The sequence below is a fragment of the Chelonia mydas genome, chromosome 21 (assembly GCF_015237465.2).
Source record: "Chelonia mydas isolate rCheMyd1 chromosome 21, rCheMyd1.pri.v2, whole genome shotgun sequence".
Taxonomy (NCBI): Eukaryota; Metazoa; Chordata; order Testudines; family Cheloniidae; genus Chelonia; species Chelonia mydas.
In genome coordinates, this window is record NC_051261.2 from 13,442,683 (window position 1) to 13,461,886 (window position 19,204).

The 19,204-nt window shown below is 48.0% G+C and overlaps 1 protein-coding gene across 4 annotated transcripts in view; it reads right to left on the minus strand.

Annotated features, from left to right (window-relative positions):
• The window catches only part of AHCYL1 (adenosylhomocysteinase like 1), a 45,908-nt gene that overhangs the window by 2,440 nt on the left and 24,264 nt on the right, over positions 1–19,204 (minus strand). For 2 of the 4 annotated variants that reach the window (XM_037885245.2, XM_037885243.2), the window contains exons 2-16: positions 14,324–14,435; positions 13,397–13,540; positions 12,286–12,386; positions 11,773–11,875; positions 11,037–11,131; positions 9,941–10,047; positions 9,294–9,410; positions 9,004–9,067; positions 7,435–7,523; positions 6,785–6,855; positions 5,843–5,937; positions 5,576–5,674; positions 4,677–4,745; positions 3,423–3,501; positions 355–475 (exon numbers count right to left, since the gene is read on the minus strand). In XM_037885245.2, the coding sequence (XP_037741173.1) occupies positions 355–475; positions 3,423–3,501; positions 4,677–4,745; positions 5,576–5,674; positions 5,843–5,937; positions 6,785–6,855; positions 7,435–7,523; positions 9,004–9,067; positions 9,294–9,410; positions 9,941–10,047; positions 11,037–11,131; positions 11,773–11,875; positions 12,286–12,386; positions 13,397–13,540; positions 14,324–14,435 (1,466 nt within the window). Of the gene's footprint in view, positions 1–350; positions 476–3,422; positions 3,502–4,676; positions 4,746–5,575; positions 5,675–5,842; positions 5,938–6,784; positions 6,856–7,434; positions 7,524–9,003; positions 9,068–9,293; positions 9,411–9,940; positions 10,048–11,036; positions 11,132–11,772; positions 11,876–12,285; positions 12,387–13,396; positions 13,541–14,323; positions 14,436–19,204 lie in introns of those variants that run through there. The other 2 variants (XM_037885246.2, XM_037885244.2) reach the window with 1 other exon arrangement.

A 19,204-nucleotide genomic window follows, 5' to 3' on the forward strand; every position in this document is an offset into this window, starting at 1 on the left:
AACAGGTACCATACTAGAAGCCACACCGTCAGTGCGACATCTGGCACCTTCACAGAGCAGCCATCATCTCCATGTATCCGGAAGTACTTGTCCCTCTCCAGTGCAGTTCTTCCCCAACCCTGCCAAACACCAGCTGTACTCACAGTCTGGGTGACTATCATCCAACCCAGAACTAGCTAAGCAGACAGCTGGTCCATATCCCAACCCCCAGATGGCATTACCCTGCCCCAACAAGCAGCAGGATATCTCCACACCCCACCGCAATAAAGAGGCACAATCCATGCCGCTACTGCTGGAAGAGGCCTCAGAAGGTACCAGAGGATAGATTCTTTATCCCCCTCACACAGGTCTTACCTGTAATAGTTGGGTTTGAAAGGCCCATTTTTGTTGAGTCCCAGGTATTTCGCTTGATCATCTGTTAGTTCTGTCAGATGGGCATCAAATGAAGGCAGGTGCAAGCTGGCAACGTATTCATCTGAGAAGAGTAAATATGAAGCCATGGGCAATTGAGTTTGATGGCCAGGCACACGGGAACACATTCAACAGTACCAACAAACACACGACAGATGTTAAGTCACGTCACTTAATGCACGACTGGAAGGCACTCAAATACTACAATGATGGGCAAGGTATAAGACTCCAGAGACTTCAGGATAAGGCCAATGTAAAATCTAATGAGGAGTTCAGAGGTGCGATCAAATTTCAGGCCAAGGTACATCTTAGCAGGGCATATCTTAGGCTAGGAGAAAACTGCACAGATTTTAACAACTTGTTCACTGATTCCCAGTGTAACGAGTTCAGTAAAAATAAGCATATTCAAGTGATTGTGTCCAGAACTCAAGTCATTTTAGAATCTAACTTTTCAGGCTCTTCAATGTTAGCATGGAGCAAACTTTACCCCACCTGCAAAAAATATCTAATATGAACGCAATGGGGTAAACAGCGCAGACTTGAATTGAAAAAAGGATTGCACATGTCATACGGAAAGCATCTGCAACTATATTATTATTAACCGTGTTCATTATGGTAGTACTTGTCCAATGTATTAGACACTAAACAGAGTAATAGACAATCCATCCCTGCCTGCAGAGCTTACTATCTAGACATGATAGATGGAGGGGCAGGGGACAGAGATAGAAGCAGACAAGCAGAATGAGCTCTGAAAACTACAAAGGCTCTATCCTCATCTTTCAGGATAAAAGCATCACCATTGTAAGGTCAGGAAGTAACTGCTCCATGGAGTGGTGCTTCAACTATAGGAGTTTTATGCCTTCCTCTGACAGGGCTGGCACTGGACACTGCCAGATTAGATTGATCAATCCAGCATGGCAGACCCTGTGCTCTAAGTAACAATAAACTAAGAGCCCTGAAAAGCCGTATCACCACTCAGAGAGTTAATATGCATGTGATGAGGTGGACTAGGCCCAAAGGCCCCTGCTGGAGGTCTCAGGTTCCTGCCATACTCATCCCAGGAAAGGAGCAGTGGACAGGTCCTCCAAGCAGCCTAGAGTGGTTGCAAGGAAGCAATCAGAGGGGCTGCTGGAATGGCCCGTCAGCAGCCAGGAGGACCATATAAAAAGGAGCTACAGAGGCCAGAACCAAACACAGGGCAGTTCTTCACTAGAGCTGGAGGAGCGTAGATGATGTCGCTGGCTGAAGGAACTGCAACATGACAGACAGCCCAGTGCTAGTTGGGACAGGGGGAGCACGGGAGAGCTCGTGGCTGGCTACTGGGCCTGAGCTTAGAAGAGCCCTGAGCTAAGGCTAAGACGCTGGTGAAGGCCAGGGCCCAGAGTAGTGGGCGGGCCCAGGTCCCCCCATAGGCCACTGGAGAAGGGCCTACAATTGGACAGCACGAAACCCCCAGAAGGGGACTGAACTTCAGCTGGGCCTCCTGACAGACTGGGGCCAAAACAGACTAAGGGGCAAAACCATTGCCTCCAGCGAGGAAGCCCGGGTAGGGATGGGGGGGACAGCCCGAAAGCAGGGCTAGGACTGGTTTAAAGACCACGGACAAACCCAACCAGAGGGGGGCGCTCACGAGAGGTGGGTGCCGACCCCATTACAATGCATTAGAGGAATAAGTGGGTATTTAAATGACTGATCAGGGCAGTTACAGGCCACTGGGGAAATTATGTATTTAGCCAAGCCTCAAGCATGCCAAGAAAGGCCACTTACTAGCAAATGTTTCCCAGTAGTCCTCTCTTGCACTTCCCACTTGTGCAGCTCACTCACTTCCACCACCACACCTTGAGCTGATGTGAAAGACAGCCTGACCTTGGACTCGCCTACAGCAGTGGTCCCCAACCTTTCTCTTGCTATAGCATATTCATGTTTCCAGAAGAGTGTGGCGGGTGCTGGACAACCAGCCGCTGAGAAGCGGCGTCATCAAGAAGCGTCGCCGCTGAAATGCCGCCAAGAAGCCGCTTCTGGGCAGCATTTCAGCGGCTGGTTGTCCGGCAGCTGCGGGTTGTCCGGCGGAAGCGCTCCCTTGTCAGTAGGCGGGCGCACATAAATGCCCCGGCGGGCGCCATGGCACCCGCAGGCACCGCATTGGGGACCACTGGCCTACAGTTTCCTGCTAAGTGTCTCGGCCTCAATATTTAAAAGCATCTTGTTGACTCTCACATTCAGTCAGAAGAACAATCAGACAGGGCCCCTAGCTTAAAACACTGCTGGGTAGGACAAGCAGTCACTAGCTCTTGGGGTTTCAGGAAAAGGTTTGGGAGTGAATGGCAACAGGTCCAATCCAGCCTGTTGCACAAAAGAGCCAATTCTTACAGTACATACGCATCACCCCAAACTTCTTGCCTCCTGCAATCTCTGCCGAACAATCGTGCACAGTTAGCTTACATAAGTTGCTCCTTATAGGAGCAGGAGACATAGATCAGAGATCTCGGCAGAGTCTGGTGAGACTGTGGCTTCTCTAACACAGTGGCTCTCAGCCTTTCCAGACTACTGTACCCCTTTCAGGAGTCTGATTTCTCTTGTGTACCCACAAGTTACACTTCACTTAAAATCTACTTGCTTACAAAAATCAGACAAAAAAAACAAAAGTGTCACAACACGCGATTACTGAAAAATTGCTTCCTTTCTTATTTTTACCATATGATTATAAAATAACTCAGTTGGAATCTAAATATTGTACTTACATTTCAGTGTATGGTATACAGAGCAGTATAAACAAGTCACTGTCTGTATGAAATTTTAGTTTGTACTGACTTTGCTAGTGCTTGTTATGTAGCCTGTTATAAAACTAAGCAAATATCTAGATGAGTTGATGTACCCGCTGGAAGACCTCTGTGTAGCCCTGGTTGAGAAACACTGCTCTAACAGCTTTGCTGGGCCCCGATCAGATCCCTCACAGCCCTGTTGGCTGGGGACAACTTCAACTCGGGACTCAAGTAGCTTCCTTTACTCACCCATCTTTTTAGGCAGCAGGTACACGTCTTGCTTGTAACGTCCCTCGGGAGCATTGTAGAGCTCAATCAGAGCTAGAGCCTGCAGAGACCAGAAAGGACAAGTCAGTCACCAGGACAGAGCTCACCAACAGCACAGGGCCAAAGAGCTGACCAGAGGCCAGACCGTGACACCTGCGGATGTTGTGATAGCGACGACATGTAGGCACACAAAAACAGCATGCAATGTCATGCAATGCAGGAGACTGGGGTCCAAGGTCTCGCTTTTATAATACCATCCCTGATAAATGTTTCCCTTTGGAAGATAACCTCACCTCCTTGCCAGGTGACTCAAATACTGCAGGGTCCCTGGTGCTGGAGAACCAGAGAGAAACTGACCAGCAAGTCCCAGTTTGCAGTGCCCCCACCTGAATGCTAGGTAAAAGCACAGCCCTCGGACGTGGTGGAAAAGTAAATCAGTGATAAAATTATCTTTTGTAAAAATCTAAGGCTGTCAGTAACAGGCAAGGAAATTCGTTTTAAATGGACATTCATTTTAACCTGACAGTGTCCCTTTGAAAGACAAATGACCAGCTCTCCAGCTGGTAGAAGCTCCCTTGAAGCCACTGAAACTCCACCAATTTACAGCAGCTAGTCCAAAATGCTGGCATTGTACGTGTTCCAACTGGCATGAAAATAACTCAGCATCAAGGGAAAGGAGTGCAGCTAATGGTCTGTAACAATCCCCCCAAAACTCCCTTCTGCAATGCCCATAGGTAGAGAGTTTCCTTTAAAACAAGTTTAACCATGTGCCACTTCTGGATTTCCCAGTGTATTGCATTCCCTTCATTTCTCTTAGATCGGGGTAGGGACTGCCTTGATTTTGTGTATGGCAAAGAGCTGAACACACAGCTGTATTTATTTATAATCCTGTTTACAGAGACAGCTTCATGCCAAGAAACGCAACGGGTGGTGGTGATGGCTGTCCATTCGAGGCAATATGCTACCGAGGATGATTTAAATCATTTTAACCTCAGAGCCAAAAAACAGATTTGAGAATTTATTTTATCCAAAGAGAAGTTCAAAGAAATAAATGCTCTAACAACTTAAAATGCAAACCCAAATGGTTGAAATGTTGTATGTTACAGAAAGCGTCTCCTGCCGCTTAGTGGTTATGTCGAATCCCAAGACCGCATGAGGCCCTGAAACACTAACCCCCACACCTCGAAATACAGCATTAGGCAAGGTGGGCAGGTGTTGATGGTTCCAGTTACATACCTGAGTGGTGGCTGTGATGGACAGAACAAAGGTGGGAACTGTTGAACAGCTCAGATTGAGAAGACGACCCTAAAATGTCAACAGGATGAAGACATGTTAAGGACAGTGAACTCATTATACTGGGGCAGCTCAGAGTTATGAAAATGGGGGGAATTTTTTCACCCTGATGCTTCAGATTCACCCATTTAGTCGGGTCACCAGTTGATGGAGCCAAAGAGCCCAGCCTCATTACTGCCCCACCTCCAGGGATCCGCGCTCCATATCTAGTCTCACTTCCTGGGGCAGAGGTAGGTCATGCTCTCAGCCCAGCTATTTGAGAAGGTGCAGTATCCTGCTATCCTGGAGGCCCTAACTTTCCACCCAGATGGGTGAGAGCAGTTCCTGTCCTTAGCTAAAGGTCAGAGAAGCTGTGTGGTCCTGACAAAGGGAGAGACAGAATCACTCCAACTGCAAGGCCTGTGGGGTGCCCAGGAAGGCTGGAGTTACCAGCTGGACAGGGAAGAGAAATGCAGTGTTTTGTAGCCATTGGGTCCTTCCAAATCAAGACAGATATTGGGTCTGGCTTGCACGGATGGGCAAGAGCAAGCCAGCTAGTAACTGTGTTGCTGAGAGACCCGTGTGTATGATAGGTAACCCTGCACCCCTTTGAGAAAAATCAAACCAAGAAAGTTCTGGCTGCAATAGTCCATGGTTACACTTTCCCCCCCAGGCTCAAAGACCTTCCCAGCCACACAGGTTACTCTGTAGTCTTTGTATTGAGCTACCTCCCAATCTCAAACCAGTGCCCACAATATCTCCTGCATGCAGAAACTCTAGGAACAGTCACAGGACCCCTGCAATGTGATGCTTTAGCCCAGATGCTCTGCTGCAGCTTCTCTGGCCTGACTTCCAGGACATACCTCAGCCAGCAGGACCACCCGTTTGCCATCTGGCCAGATGACATGGTCCACCTGTGAGCGGACGCGCTCCCAGGTCAGCTCCGGGGTACGGAGACTAGTCTGTGAGGAGAGAAACAAGCAGGAGTCAGTTACCTGTGATCCAAGGCAAGTGGGTCCCAGTGGGAAGGAGGTAACCCAGGAGGATGGGACTGTCAGGAGCAGATTGATAGGCACTCATGGGCTCGCTGCTGGAAAGGTTGATGGGGCAGGTAAGCAGCAGAGACTCACCACATCAATTTCAGTGTTGGAATGGCCCATGTTACACACAATGCAGCTGTTCTTCATTCGGTCCAAGTGTTCCCTGGTCACCACGTTCTTATTTCCTATAGAGAAAGAGGAGGACGCTAATATGAGCCCAGACAACTGTAACTTGTGCCTCCCGATCCCTCTTTCTATGGCTGGTGCTGAAGATTTCTGCCCCAAAGCCAGGTGCAAGGTTCAGTCTCTGCCAGAACACGACTGGCTGGTGTACTGGAGTGCTTGTACTTTCTGCTGATCAGAGGGCCATGGGTGTGGTCTCTGCACGTGAGCTGGCTGTGGTCTTGGGAAGATCAGTTCCTAGTGCCTCTCCTCAGGGTGAGCTCCCATTGGTGGCTGTGGAGGGGGAGGTCACCGGGGGAGCAATGAGAGCCCAAAATGGCAAGAAAAAAGTGCACTCCCTACGTCACAATCTCACCCTTCCCAAGGTAAGGGGGAGTCCCTTTGACTCATCTGGACGCACTGAGGACAGCAGGTGGAGCTCACATTTTGACACCAGCACAGAAGTGGATTGGGTTTTCCCCTCACCCTGCCCTCCAGTGTCTTCCCTTGTACGCTCACTACTCCCCTAGCTATGTTAAATGCCAGAGGGGACCTGCTCGGGCATGGTCAGCTCCCTCCACAGGCTAAACTAGCAGAGGAGCTGCTCTAGCTCCCTCCACAGAGTTTTGGGAGCCCAAGGTCACAGTTCTACCCCCCACGCTGCATGTGCAATATGTTGACTGAGATGTCTAAGCACAGGAATCAGTACATCCTCCATGCACAGTCACTGGAGCCCAACACCTACTTTCAGACGTGCGTGGAGCAGGGAAGTCCTATAGAGATTCCTGTTCCAAGTACACGGGCCCCGGAACGGTTCCACGGAGCTTGAAGCAAGCATCACCCACCACCTTTCCCCCCAAATCTCCGTACCTGTGCAGGTTATGACCACATCCACCTGGCGGATCACTTCATTGAGTTTCACCACCCGGAAGCCATCCATGCTGGTGAAAGGAAAAGGGCAGAGTGAGAAGATGAACCGTAACACCCCCGCCTGCCTGCACAGCACAACCAGGAAAGGTGAAGCCAGGAGGGAATGCAACAGAATAGCTAAAAATCTACTCTGATCAGTAACATCAGAGGAGCAGGCTTCCCACGCACACCCTGAGTGCAGTAAGTGCAAGGTGGACCATGTGCAAAGGAACCTATGTGAGCTTGTGGTTGTGACTGCCATGGCTAGTGAGAGAGACCTGGGAGTGTGCACCCAACACGGCATGGAGAGCATTATGGAGTCCCACACCTTTCTTCTATTTTAGCTAATTTTCAGGCACCTAGTTTTCTAAGTCCAGTTGGCTGTCCTGGGCCAAGGATACAGGAGCTCAAATGGGCGCACAAATGATGGAAGGTCCCCAAGAGACGTATACTTTCTCATGAGACTAGCCATGGGTTATGAGGTTCCGGGTGGATGAAGGCTCTTCCTGAGCAGCCTGACTTCAAGTCAGCCCTCTGATGAAGCTCAAAGACCAGACAGACAGTAAAGGAACAGGTGCTCACTCAGCAGCATTTAACTCTTCATCTCTTACCAGGCTTGGAGAGCACAGATGGGGTCAATCTCGGTGATGTTGACTATGGCTCCAAGGGCTTTCAGAGCTGCGCAACATCCCTTCCCAACCTGCAATGCAATGAAGAGCCTCCAGACACAGGACCCAGGAGGTCCCCATGGACAAGCTGCACCCGTTTGTTTATACAGGTGGCAGCGCTAGGAGCGAGATTCTCATCGCAGACACCTGCCTAATGCCAAGGTTCAGTTCAAAGCCTGGCTCGGGAGCAGGAATGTGCTGCATCAGCTTTACAGTAGGCATGGCTACAGGCACTTGGCCCCTCTCAGCCCAGTCTTCCCCTCCCAGAAGTGTCATTCCAAGATCACCTGCTGGCATTCACGGCCTGGGCATAGCATCCAGCAGGTACAAGGGTTCTAAGATGAATGTCCTAAGCTGTCGAAACAGCCATCAACGCTGCACTGAGGAGAGATCACAGCTAAACTTTTCTTTTTAAAACAAATAAATGCAGATCTGGGCCAGGACTAACCTCCAACTGCCTTTTTTTTAAAAAAGAGAACATGGGTATGTTTATAGCTTTGTAACAGACCCCCTATTTTATTTAGCATGTGTATGGGGTAGTCAGTATGGCCCCATAGTTCAGCTTCTGGCATCTCATATTTAATATGGCAAAGCAGCCCTGAGGGACTACAGCCCCCAGCATGCAATGTTGCAGCTTGCTCCGAGCAGACAGGCAAATTACATGCAACCCTCGAGTCCCCGGCAGATTGCCAACACAGCCTTTCGGCTGGGCAAAGTTTGGGCTCCTTTGGTGTATAAACAAATTAGTACGCATATTCCTGGGGAGAAGAGCATTTACTGCTACCGCCAGGCCCTCCACTGCAGTGGACACAGCTTGTAAGGTAAACACACATACAGACAGCATGCGAATGGGGCTAGGTGTCAGATCCCTGCTTTGCGCCGTCTCTTCCAGAAGGATTTACAAGCACGACCCCCCGCCCCATAAACGTAAATCCAGGAGTTCTGTAGACCCCAGGGAGTTTCAAACCACTCAACAAGAGGATCATTTCATTATTACAGGCCTGCTTCATAAAGCCAAGGATACAGCAGTGCGGGATGCAGTCAGTCCAGAGCTCCATTCCACACCAATCCAATCACCATTACCCCTATGGCTCTGACACTGTGGCAGGCACGGTATGGCAATTCAGAGTGTTACCAGCAACAACTGCATCGAAATATGGCAATTCAGACAAATCTCCAAGCAAGCTGGGAAACAGAGACTTTGTATATAATGTCTCAGCAGCTTCTAGCAAGGCTTTCCTGCACAAGCATGACAGAGTGGGCGTCCATCTTCCCATGATTTGAAAAGACTTCTCTCCAGGATCAGCAGTCAGCCATGCACTGACATCGGGAAAACTGTCTAGAGAGACACTGTTTCCTTCTATTATGTATGAACTCTTCGTAACGCTCCTGCTCTTAGCAAGGGTAAGAGGTCATTGCTCGTCAAAGGCAGATAAGGAACACTGGGGAAAGGATGGATCTTGACTATGCATCAGGGAGAGATGCTGCCTCACGTTCGTTCATGGAACTCACCTCACCATAGCCACACACCACCACTTGTTTCCCTCCGAACATCACATCTGTGGTCCTCTTTAGGCTACAAGACAGAAACAGACCTGTGTTGGGATTAGTCAGTTCCAGACAGAGCAGTCTGCATGGGGTGATACTCCAAAGCGACAGCTGATCATGTGACCAGACACTGCACCATTCAACTAGGACACGACGGAGTCTGATTGAAATGCCACAGAAGCCAGAGAAAGACCAATCTATCGGCATGAGTTAAAGGAAGGGAATGGCTGTGTATCCTGAAAGATCAGACTCACCCGTCCAAGATGGACTCTCTGCAACAGTACAGGTTATCGAATTTCTGTTTGGTGACAGAGTCATTGACATTCATGGCTGGGACACACAGTTTCCCAGCCTTGGACAGCTGGTACAGCCTGCGGGGAGAAAGGACACTTCAGATACCGTTCCACTAGACACACTAGAGCTCTGCACACAGCAAAGCAAACGGAATCCAAATCAACACCATGCCCCAGAGAAAGACAGGACCACTGTAACCTCCTAGCCTAGCACTAGCGATGGGGAGCTGGCAGTCCCGGATGCAAACTGCCACAGAACACATAGATCCACAGCTGCTCAGGCTCTCAGGACAGATGCAATCCAAGGCCAAACATTTTCAGCAGAGGAAGTGAATGCAGAGCTAAAGCATGCACCTTGACACTCAGAGCCTAAGGCCCTTTACGATTTTCTGTCACTTCCTGGAGGCAATCATAGTGCATGTGTAAACAGCAAGGATGAGGGAAACCTGCAGACCTTACCTCACATGACCAGAAGAAGTACATTGACTGCTAGTCTCTTCTAGCTACCATGCAAGAGCAGATACCATGGAGAATAGAAACAGCAGCTGCCTGCCATGAGCAAAAGAGTGGTGAAAGGGCTAAATTCTGGCTGCCCCTGGGTCCAATACCTGTGCACACCAGTCACGCTCTCCTCTACGATGCCACGGATCTTCTTAAAAACATTGGGATATTTCTTATAAACCCAGTGGGTCAGATCTCCACCATCATCCAGGATCTAGGGAACATGCAGAGAAACACAAAGGACATTCAGTCCTTCCACTGCCAGCAAGCCAGGTCACTGTCAGCTACAGAAAAGCCCCATTAAAACAGGAGGTGATAGGAGGATTTCTGCTCCTGGGTTCTATTCCCAGGTGAGAGACTTGTCGTGTGCTTCTGGGCATATAACTTGACTCAGTTTCCCCTCTGTAAAATGGGATAACTACTGACTCACAGGAGGACTGGAAGGGTTGCTTGTATACCACTTCCAATCTTTAGGTTGAGAGGCATTACTAGTATCTAAACATTGCACATGCTCACAAAGGAGCCACGAAATCTATGCCCCACTCAAAAGGTAACTGTCCCGGGGACAGGCTTAGACACAGCTTTGCTAAAGGGCTTGTTTCCTAGGTGAGGGAGGAAGCCTGATACCAGTCAGGAAGCAGATCCCAAGAAACTGGACTGGGGGGGAACAAGCCACCCCATGAACTGCATGCGAGTTTTATAGGACCCACAAGCATGGCTCTGCCAGGACATACTGCTGAGCCGGGGAGCACAGGGACTGCTTTGTACTCCAGTCACTGAGTTCAGTCAGACTATTTTGGGCATGGCTTAGACCCCAATACATACAATATCTATAGGCCTCTTGAGACTTGCAGGATGTATGACTAGGCAAAAGTCTCCTCTCCTCCCCACAGCCAGTTCACCTTGGCTATCTAGTCACAGGCTCTAAAACACAGCATGAGAAGCACACAATCTCTGGGAACTCCCCTTTCTGACCAGCATTCAGCCCCGTTCAATGCAGAGGGAGAAAAACGCTCCACCAATACACCCAGGGACTGGTCGTACAAGAGGACGACTGGACAGTGAAAACCACCAGGTAATCTAATCTATTTTCCATTAACAGCAGCTCTTGGAAAGCAAAGTAGTGCTCTGGGGGAGGAGGACAGGACGTGGAATACTCTGCAGGGGAGGAGTAGAGAAAAGGCTGTGAAATGCTCCCATTACCATGTTGGCCTGCCAACCATCCATGTTAACACAACGGTCAATGCACCACCAGAAATCATCCTCCGACTCCCCCTTCCAGGCAAACACAGCAACACCTAGGGAGGAGACAAAGTCATTTGCTGCTGCTCTGTTGGGAGGCAACAGACACCGCGGCCAGGGCCTAACACATGCGAGATTGTCCCTGTGGTGCTGAACTTCCCCCAGCTCCCCCAGTCTACACTAACATTGCTGAGAACAGGTGCAGCTGAACAGAGGTGAACAGCAAGCTCAGTCAAGGGCAAGCCAGTGTTATAAACTTGCCCTGAGCTCTTGGACCATGTTGCAGTGCGCTGTTGAATAACTGTTGTATCCCACCCCAGAAATGACTGCACTGACGTGATGGAAGAAGAAATTCCTACACACAGTCTGTAAAGTGGCTTGGGATTCCTTGAAAGGCACCGGAGAAATGTATGATGAAGTAAAAGCAAGCGCCTCTGGCTTGCCAACTGATTTGGAATATGCAGGAGCAGAAATGGCACTGGCTAAGATGTCCAGAGTATCCAAACTCTCCCTTTGTTTAGGGGTAATCTAGTCCTGGAGCTCTGTGGGCTCCCTGGAATGTTTCTCCAGACATGGGGGCAAAGTGGCAGTCAGGAGTCTGGGTAAGCATGGTATTTCCAAAACACCGCAGCACAATTCAAAACCGGGGAAAGTTGCATTTACATCTCTCCCCTCCTGCTGCTCACACACTACTCACCAGCCTCTGCTAAGGCAGCAGCCACCTCGTTCTGAGTGGAATAGATGTTGCAAGCAGACCAGCGGCACTGAGCCCCCAGCGCGCACAGTGTCTCAATTAACACCTGGAGACAGAAGCAAACCGACAGTCAGCCCAAGAGGAAGCTGTAATGCCCGTCTGGATTCAGGGAACTCCAGCACAGAGCAGGAAGGGGACAGTGTTACTCAGCCATAGACTATTTGCAGAGTGGAAACATCTGCTGATTGGGATCCTGGAGCAGCCATATTGGAAAATGCAGCTGCAGAGCACTTACACACACACATCCACACCCCCACATCCACCCACCCACCCCTAGGAAGTGTGAAAATGGGGACAATTTGCTCATGTGTGTTTCTGAAATATTGAAGCACTTCCTCCCCAGGGCTGCGAAAGTTCCCAAGATTATCCGCACAGATAACAGAGCACAGGAAAAGCCAGTCTCTGTTCTTCCTCCTCCCCTCCACCCACAAAGCTGTGAGCCCAAGGAGTACTCACCGCAGTCTGTGCTGTAATGTGTGTACAGCCCACTATTTTAGCTCCAGCCAAAGGTTTCTCTCCCTGGGCCCGTTTCCTGAGTGAAATCAGAGCAGACATGTCTGTGAAAGGAACAGAGGGTTTTTAACGAGGTCTCTGTCCACCACACAGGCATCTTTGCCAGGACACCCGGACAGCTCCTGCACCCTACCTCTCCATCTAGTCAGACTAGACTCATAGATATTAAGGTCAGAAGGGACCATTATGATCATCTAGTCTGACCTCCAGCACAATGCAGGCCACAGAATCTCACCCACCCACTCCTGCGATAAACCTCTCACCTGTGTCTGAGCTATTGAAGTCCTCAAATCATGGTTTAAAGACTTCAAGGTGCAGAGAATCCTCTAGCAAGTGACCCATGCTACAGAGGAGGGCGAAAAACCCCCAGGGCCTCTTCCAATCTGCCCTGGAGGAAAATTCCTTCCCGACCCCAAGTATGGTGATCAGCTGAACCCTGTGCATGTGGGCAAGATTCACCAGCCAGATACCCAGGAAAGAATTCTCTGTAGTAACTCAGATCCCAGGAACAAAGCAGTGTATTTTAAAGGAAGCATTCAAGGTAAGAGATTATAATGCATTCCTTCCTCCCAAGACAGTCATCCTGCAAGCACCTTTACAATGCGAATTTTTCCACCTTCCATGGCTTGGACAATGTGTGGGTGGATGGAGTTTGAAGGCACGTCCATCATTCCCTGAACCACCCAAGCTCCATCAAATCCCAGTTGAAAATACGAGTCACCACTTTTTATGAGATCTAAAGAAATGGGCCTCCTGGTGCCACCAGTTTTACTTTCTGGAAAGTGCTTTGAGCTCTTCACATGTCGAACTTCCCCATCCAAGTCTATCAACATTCCTGCTGCTCACAAGACTGGGTACTTAAAACCCTGCATGTCTTGTCATTAATGCACCACCTGTCGGAGGAGTTCAGTTCTTTCCTACAGGCTTGCTGATGCCTCAAGGAGAACATCAAGATATTTGCTGACCATAACTGGAGGTATCAGGATATACCCTGGTTTGATTTATGGTACCAAGGAGGCATACAGCCCAGTTGGCTCAGAAGACATCCCGTTACCTTGTTCAGCGATCTCAATCTCCCGGCGCCCGAACTCTGCCTGCTTGATGTTCTTCACACAGAAGTTGCTGCTGCCCTTGGAGTTGGTTTGCTGTTTCTCTCGTGGGGAGACCTCATCATCAGAACTGTCTGTGTAGGATGCAGCTAAACCAGGAAAGAAACAACATGAGAATCTCAGAGGCTCAACAGCCCAATTACCTTCTACCAGCCGCGTTTCTAATCAGTTTCACTTCCTGTCCGTCATGAGCTAGCACAACGCTGCAAGGTCTACGTTGCCAACACTGCAAGGGAAAACAAACGTCTCACAAGAACTTTGCATTTAAATTCTGTAATTTCTTAATGGCATCTCTGTTAAGAAGTTAATCATTCAGGAGTGTAAATGCCAAAGGGGACAAGGTGGTTTTATGATTTAGCAGAACATGAAATGTTCGATAAGGGGAGCTGCTTTGTTAAGAATTTCAAAACTACTTGAAAATGGTCAAAACAATTGTAAAGGGGTTGTTTTGAGTTGTGAGAAGGAAGCCCATAAAGTCTCTAACCCAGCAACAGATTGGCTTTAATTGCATGTTAGACGAGAGAAACGTTCTTGTTTTCAGGATGTCTGGTTTCATTGCAAAGCCCACTCCAACAGCGAAGGCACGGGCCACTCAAAGTGTTCAGGATGTAACAAAATAAGGACAGACCTGTCAGTTTCAGGCGTTAGCACAGGCTTTAGAGCACCCAGCAGTCAGCACCTGGGGAAGAGGAGCCTCGGCAAGACAAAAGCCTCTCTGATTTAGTGAAGAAATGTGACCAGTATGCAAGCTGGAGGCAATCCCCACAATTATTCGCATACTGCACCACATCCCCAGCCCCGCTGAGTGCTTCCAATTCCAGATGGGAGGGACTGTAGCATGGAAACCAGAGTGGGGCTAGGCCCACACTTACCAGAGCTGTAGCTGTCAGTGGAAGATTGCGAGATGGAGCGAGACAAGGACCTGCGGCCAGTCTTGGTTGGGAACTTGCTGAACTCCTGCATGTCATCCGCAAACTGGATTTGCTGAGAAGTGCAAAGGAGTAAGAGTTAACAGCAGAAATTCGCAGGAAACGCTCTAGTGACTCATTCTGCTCTGCCCCGGGCTCCCTTCTCTGTCCCTACTGCTGCAGTAACAAGCGAGCATTACACAATGTTCCCTTACCAGAGCTAACAGCTCTGCCTCCCAAGGAACCAAAGTTACACTTTGCTCAATAATGGCTATTCTCTCTTCAGTCATCTCTGTCAGCAGCAGGTTAATGCAAATTAGTCACCCCAAGTTACATCCGATGAAGTGAGCTGTAGCTCACGAAAGCTAATGCTCAAATAAATTGGTTAGTCTCTAAGGTGCCACAAGTCCTCCTGTTCTTTTTGCGGATACAGACTAACACGGCTACCACTCTGAAACAGGTTAAGCAAGGATCCAGCATACTTCCCTGCAAACCTTGAAACATCTGCTTTAACCCTTCCCAGGCTCCCTGAGACACAAGCCGAGAATGGTTAGAGTAACCCTTAAACCACAGAACACTGGGTGATCATCCCTTATAGGCAAACCTGCCGGCAACAAAAGCACAGGTGTCACTCTTACAGCAGATTACGCATTGAAACTGAAGCTTCACACTGCGCACCGATTTGGTTAGACTGAGTAGCAAGTGAAGATGCAATGGCAAAAAAGTCAGGGTAGTAGGGAGATACTAGCTGGATTTGCGTGAACGGGGCCTCAAAAGACATTGACCCCAGAAAGGAAGAAGCATCCTGTGGACTAGAAACACTGCAATCCCAAAAATGACATTGAAGGAGGACCTGGCACACTAGGGTAAAAGCTGAAAAGTAAGAACATTTCAACAAAAAGCAGCTGACATCCTATTAATGTTCAGTTTCCTCTGCTATTATTACAGATGTTTCAATTGTAATCAGAGCTCTTAGCTGGCCTCTCCTTCCACTTCATCCAGCAGCGAGACTCAGTTCAGGACTCTATCGCCTGCTAGCTCATAAAATCCTAGTACGTAGGGCCTGAGAGGAGAATGAAAGTGCCAGGGTTAGTCCCAAACTGCTTCAGAATTCAGTTTTTTTAACATACTGTATGATCAGAGTGAGAAAATCTTTATCACCTCAAGGTACAGAGCAAGAAAGATGTGAAGGGGAAACAAGTGCAAGTTTTGGAGACAGTATTTGAAAACCTCTTCCTCAGAACCTCTTTAAATGGGAAATAAAACTGGCTTTGAAAAGCCAGTAAATATGGTTTATGCTCCACTTTTATAGGGTGCAAAAGCAGAATCCCATCTATGATGATAAACCCCCCAAAGCATCCCCTGGTCCTGTTTGACCCCGTCATTGATTATGAGGCATGTGACTTAATTGTACCTCTTAGCAGGGATGAAATATCATCCTGAGGAGTGCAGATTAACAGAGCCCCCCACTGAGCCAGGGCGCAGCACAGTTAGAAGACAGTCCTGAAGAGACAATTAAGAAGTCGAGACAGGTAGTAATAGGGAGGTTCTACACAGCAAACTAGACCTGCAAAACCATTAAAACCAAAAAGCTTCCTTGGATGCTTTCAGAACAGGGAGGTACAAACTGCGATGGACCTCAGGGGAGGGGAGGAGCAAATGCTTCATTCAAGGTGACCCACCCCATGGAGAACTTGTCCACCTACTGAGCCCAAATACACAATGGGAGTAACACTATCACACTCATTCAGGCCAGTGAGCAGCTGTACTGCTGCAACTAGAGAAGTCCTGCAGGAAGCACGGCTAAAAACGGAGCAACAATCTTGGCCTGTTCGCAGCCAGATTCCAAGGGGATGAGCATCTTAGGTGCTCAGAAACCCCGGTGATGGGCATGGTATAAGAATCTGAACAGAACAGCATTAGCTAAGATAAATAGTAGCAAGGGTGCATGTTGTTGCAAGGTTGTGTGGAGAGGAGTTGCAGCTGAAGTGTTTGTACCAGGGCCAACACGAAGGGACTTCCCCTGGGGAGGGCTGGTTGGAAAGGGTTTTAATCTGACTCAATATATCTGAACATCCCACTCTCAGTAAGTGGGAATACAAGAAGAGCATAACAAGGACAAACACCTGCAAGGCTTTTGTTTTCCCGGCTTAAGAGATGTGATCAGAACAATCAAACGACCTTATAGATCATTTGTAACGAACACTGTCTCAATCCCCTAATAGCAGCTAGAACGCAGACTGAAACCCATCAGCCAAGAGAGGGAGGATGATCCAGGGGGAAAGATGCTACCCTGGAACTTGGGAGATGTGCGTTCAATTCCCTGCTCTGCCACATATTTCCTGGGTGCGCTTAGGCAAGTCACTCAGTCTCCGTATGCCTCAGATCCCCCATCTGTACAAAATGGGATAACCGCACAGCCATACCTCAGAGGGGTGTTGTAAGGATAAATATCTAATATGTATTTCAGAGTAACAGCCGTGTTAGTCTGTATTTGCAAAAGAAAAGGAGGACTTGTGGCACCTTAGAGACTAACCAATTTATTTGAGCATGAGCTTTCGTGAGCTACAGCTCACTTCATCGGATGCATTCAGTGGAAAATACAGTGTGTATGGTAACACTCATTGTTTCATGTTCTCTATGTATATAAATCTCCCCACTGTATTTTCCACTGAATGCATCCGATGAAGTGAGCTGTAGCTCATGAAAGCTTATGCTCAAATAAATTGGTTAGTCTCTAAGGTGCCACAAGTCCTCCTGTTCTCAATATGTATTTACCTGCCCCCATCACAGTACTACCTAAATGCCTCTCAGTCATTAATGTATTTACCCTCCCAACCCTCTGTGCAGCACAGCACTGCTATTATCACTACTTTACAGACGGGGAACTGAGGCAGAGAGGTTAAGTGATATAAAATAAATAAAAGAGCGTGAGGCAGTACAGTAATGGGGGACAGATACGTACCTCAGATTGACCAATCTGCACTGTCACAGTCATACAGGAGACACTTGAGCAATTTATGTGCCACCATAAAATAATGGGCGTTACCATACACAGTTACGAGAGTGATTATCACTACAAAAGGTGTGTCCCCCCCGGCTCTCCTGCTGGTAATAGCTCACTTTAAGTGATCACTCTCGTTACAGTGTGTACGGTAACACCCATTGTTTCATGTTCTCTATGTATATAAATCTCCCCACTGTATTTTCCACGGTATGCATCCAATGAAGTGAGCTGTAGCTCACGAAAGCTTATGCTCAAATAAGTTTGTTAGTCTCTAAGGTGCTACAAGTCCTCCTGTTCTTTTTGCGAATACAGACTCACACGGCTGCTCCTCTGAAACATATTCAGCATGGTGGTTTTTCTCACAGCCAGGGCTTTCAGGCTAGTAGACAGGGCTTACATTTACCACATGAAGTCTGTGCCACCTCCATTTGTTCATAACGGACAAGGGCTCAAGGCAAAGTAATAGCTCGAGCCCTGCAAATCCGTGGACCACTTTTGCAGATCATGGATGGATGAGGAACCAAATTTTATATCTAAAGCCTTGCAAATCTGCGGATATCTGCGGATCAGATGCAGAAACAAATTTTGTATCCATACAGGGCTCTAATAATAGCCATTTCAAACTTCTGTGCCCTGTTCTTGTAAGTTACCTTGACACCGCTCTTCGTAATGAGTGCTAACTTTTAAGGAACCCTCAGGCTAGTGAAACAGTCGTACTGGCATCCAGAAACCAGAGCACAACCACTTGCACTAGAAGCAGATTAAAACAATCTTAGACGCAACCAAGAAGGCTGTATGTTTTAAAGCTGTGATTGCAGAAAGTAACTCTTTTTAGCTTGCTCTTCCTTATCAGGATTGTTGCAGTTTGGTATGTCCTCGAGTCTGGATTTCCCAGCAGACATCATGTGACTTGCGTGCAGTAGGATGAATTTGGTTTACTGGAGTGGTTAAATATAGTTTACACAGTTTGCTATTGCAGTTATTTTACACTGATTTATTTTAGGTGGAAAATAATAAAGAGGCCATCACAACAACAATGTCCTAGAATATTTGGTTACTGACAGATAAAGAACAAACAGGTAGAATGAGTGTACTCTGTGTGCAGATCAGGAGTTGGCAGGCTGACAATCAGATGTTAAAGAATGCACTAAATTTTCAATCCAGGAACAGTTTGTTGGCCTCTGTTCATGGCCTGTTGCCTGCAACAATCTTCCTCAAAGAAGGTGTGGGGTTTTTCAAGCTGATTGGAGGGGGAACTCATACACAACATTACTGACATATCTTTACGGAGAAAGATTAGCAGCTTTAAAAATGCAAGCTCCCACTTCCTCCAAGAATTTAAAACCAAGATGGGAGGGGAGTGCCCCCCAAAGCAGCTGCAGACATTAAAACAGCTTAAAACGTTAGTTTGAGAATTTTCTTAGACCGAGTTAAAGGCAGGAGGGGCTTTCAGGGCTGGGAATACAGGAGGAGAAAACCATATACATGTACTTTGTGAAAAGAGCAGGTAACTGCTTAATTTTGTCAGTCAGTGCCTGGCATATGCTTGGATCATTGCTTCTAAAGCTCTTATCCCCAGAATCATCCAAGTTCACTGTAACTATGGCATGGTCATCAAGAGAGTCATGGGAAAAGCCTCTTTCTCATCCAAGGGTGATTTCAAATTAAACCCTCCTCTGCAGGAATATTCTCTGGAAAAAAGCTTGTTCAGGATTTGACCAGAAGCAGGAGAGGTTACATCAGGGGTCGGCAACCTTTCAGAAGTGGTGTGCCGAGTCTTCATTTATTCACTTTAATTTAAGGTTTTGCGTGCCAGTCATACATTTTAACGTTTTTTA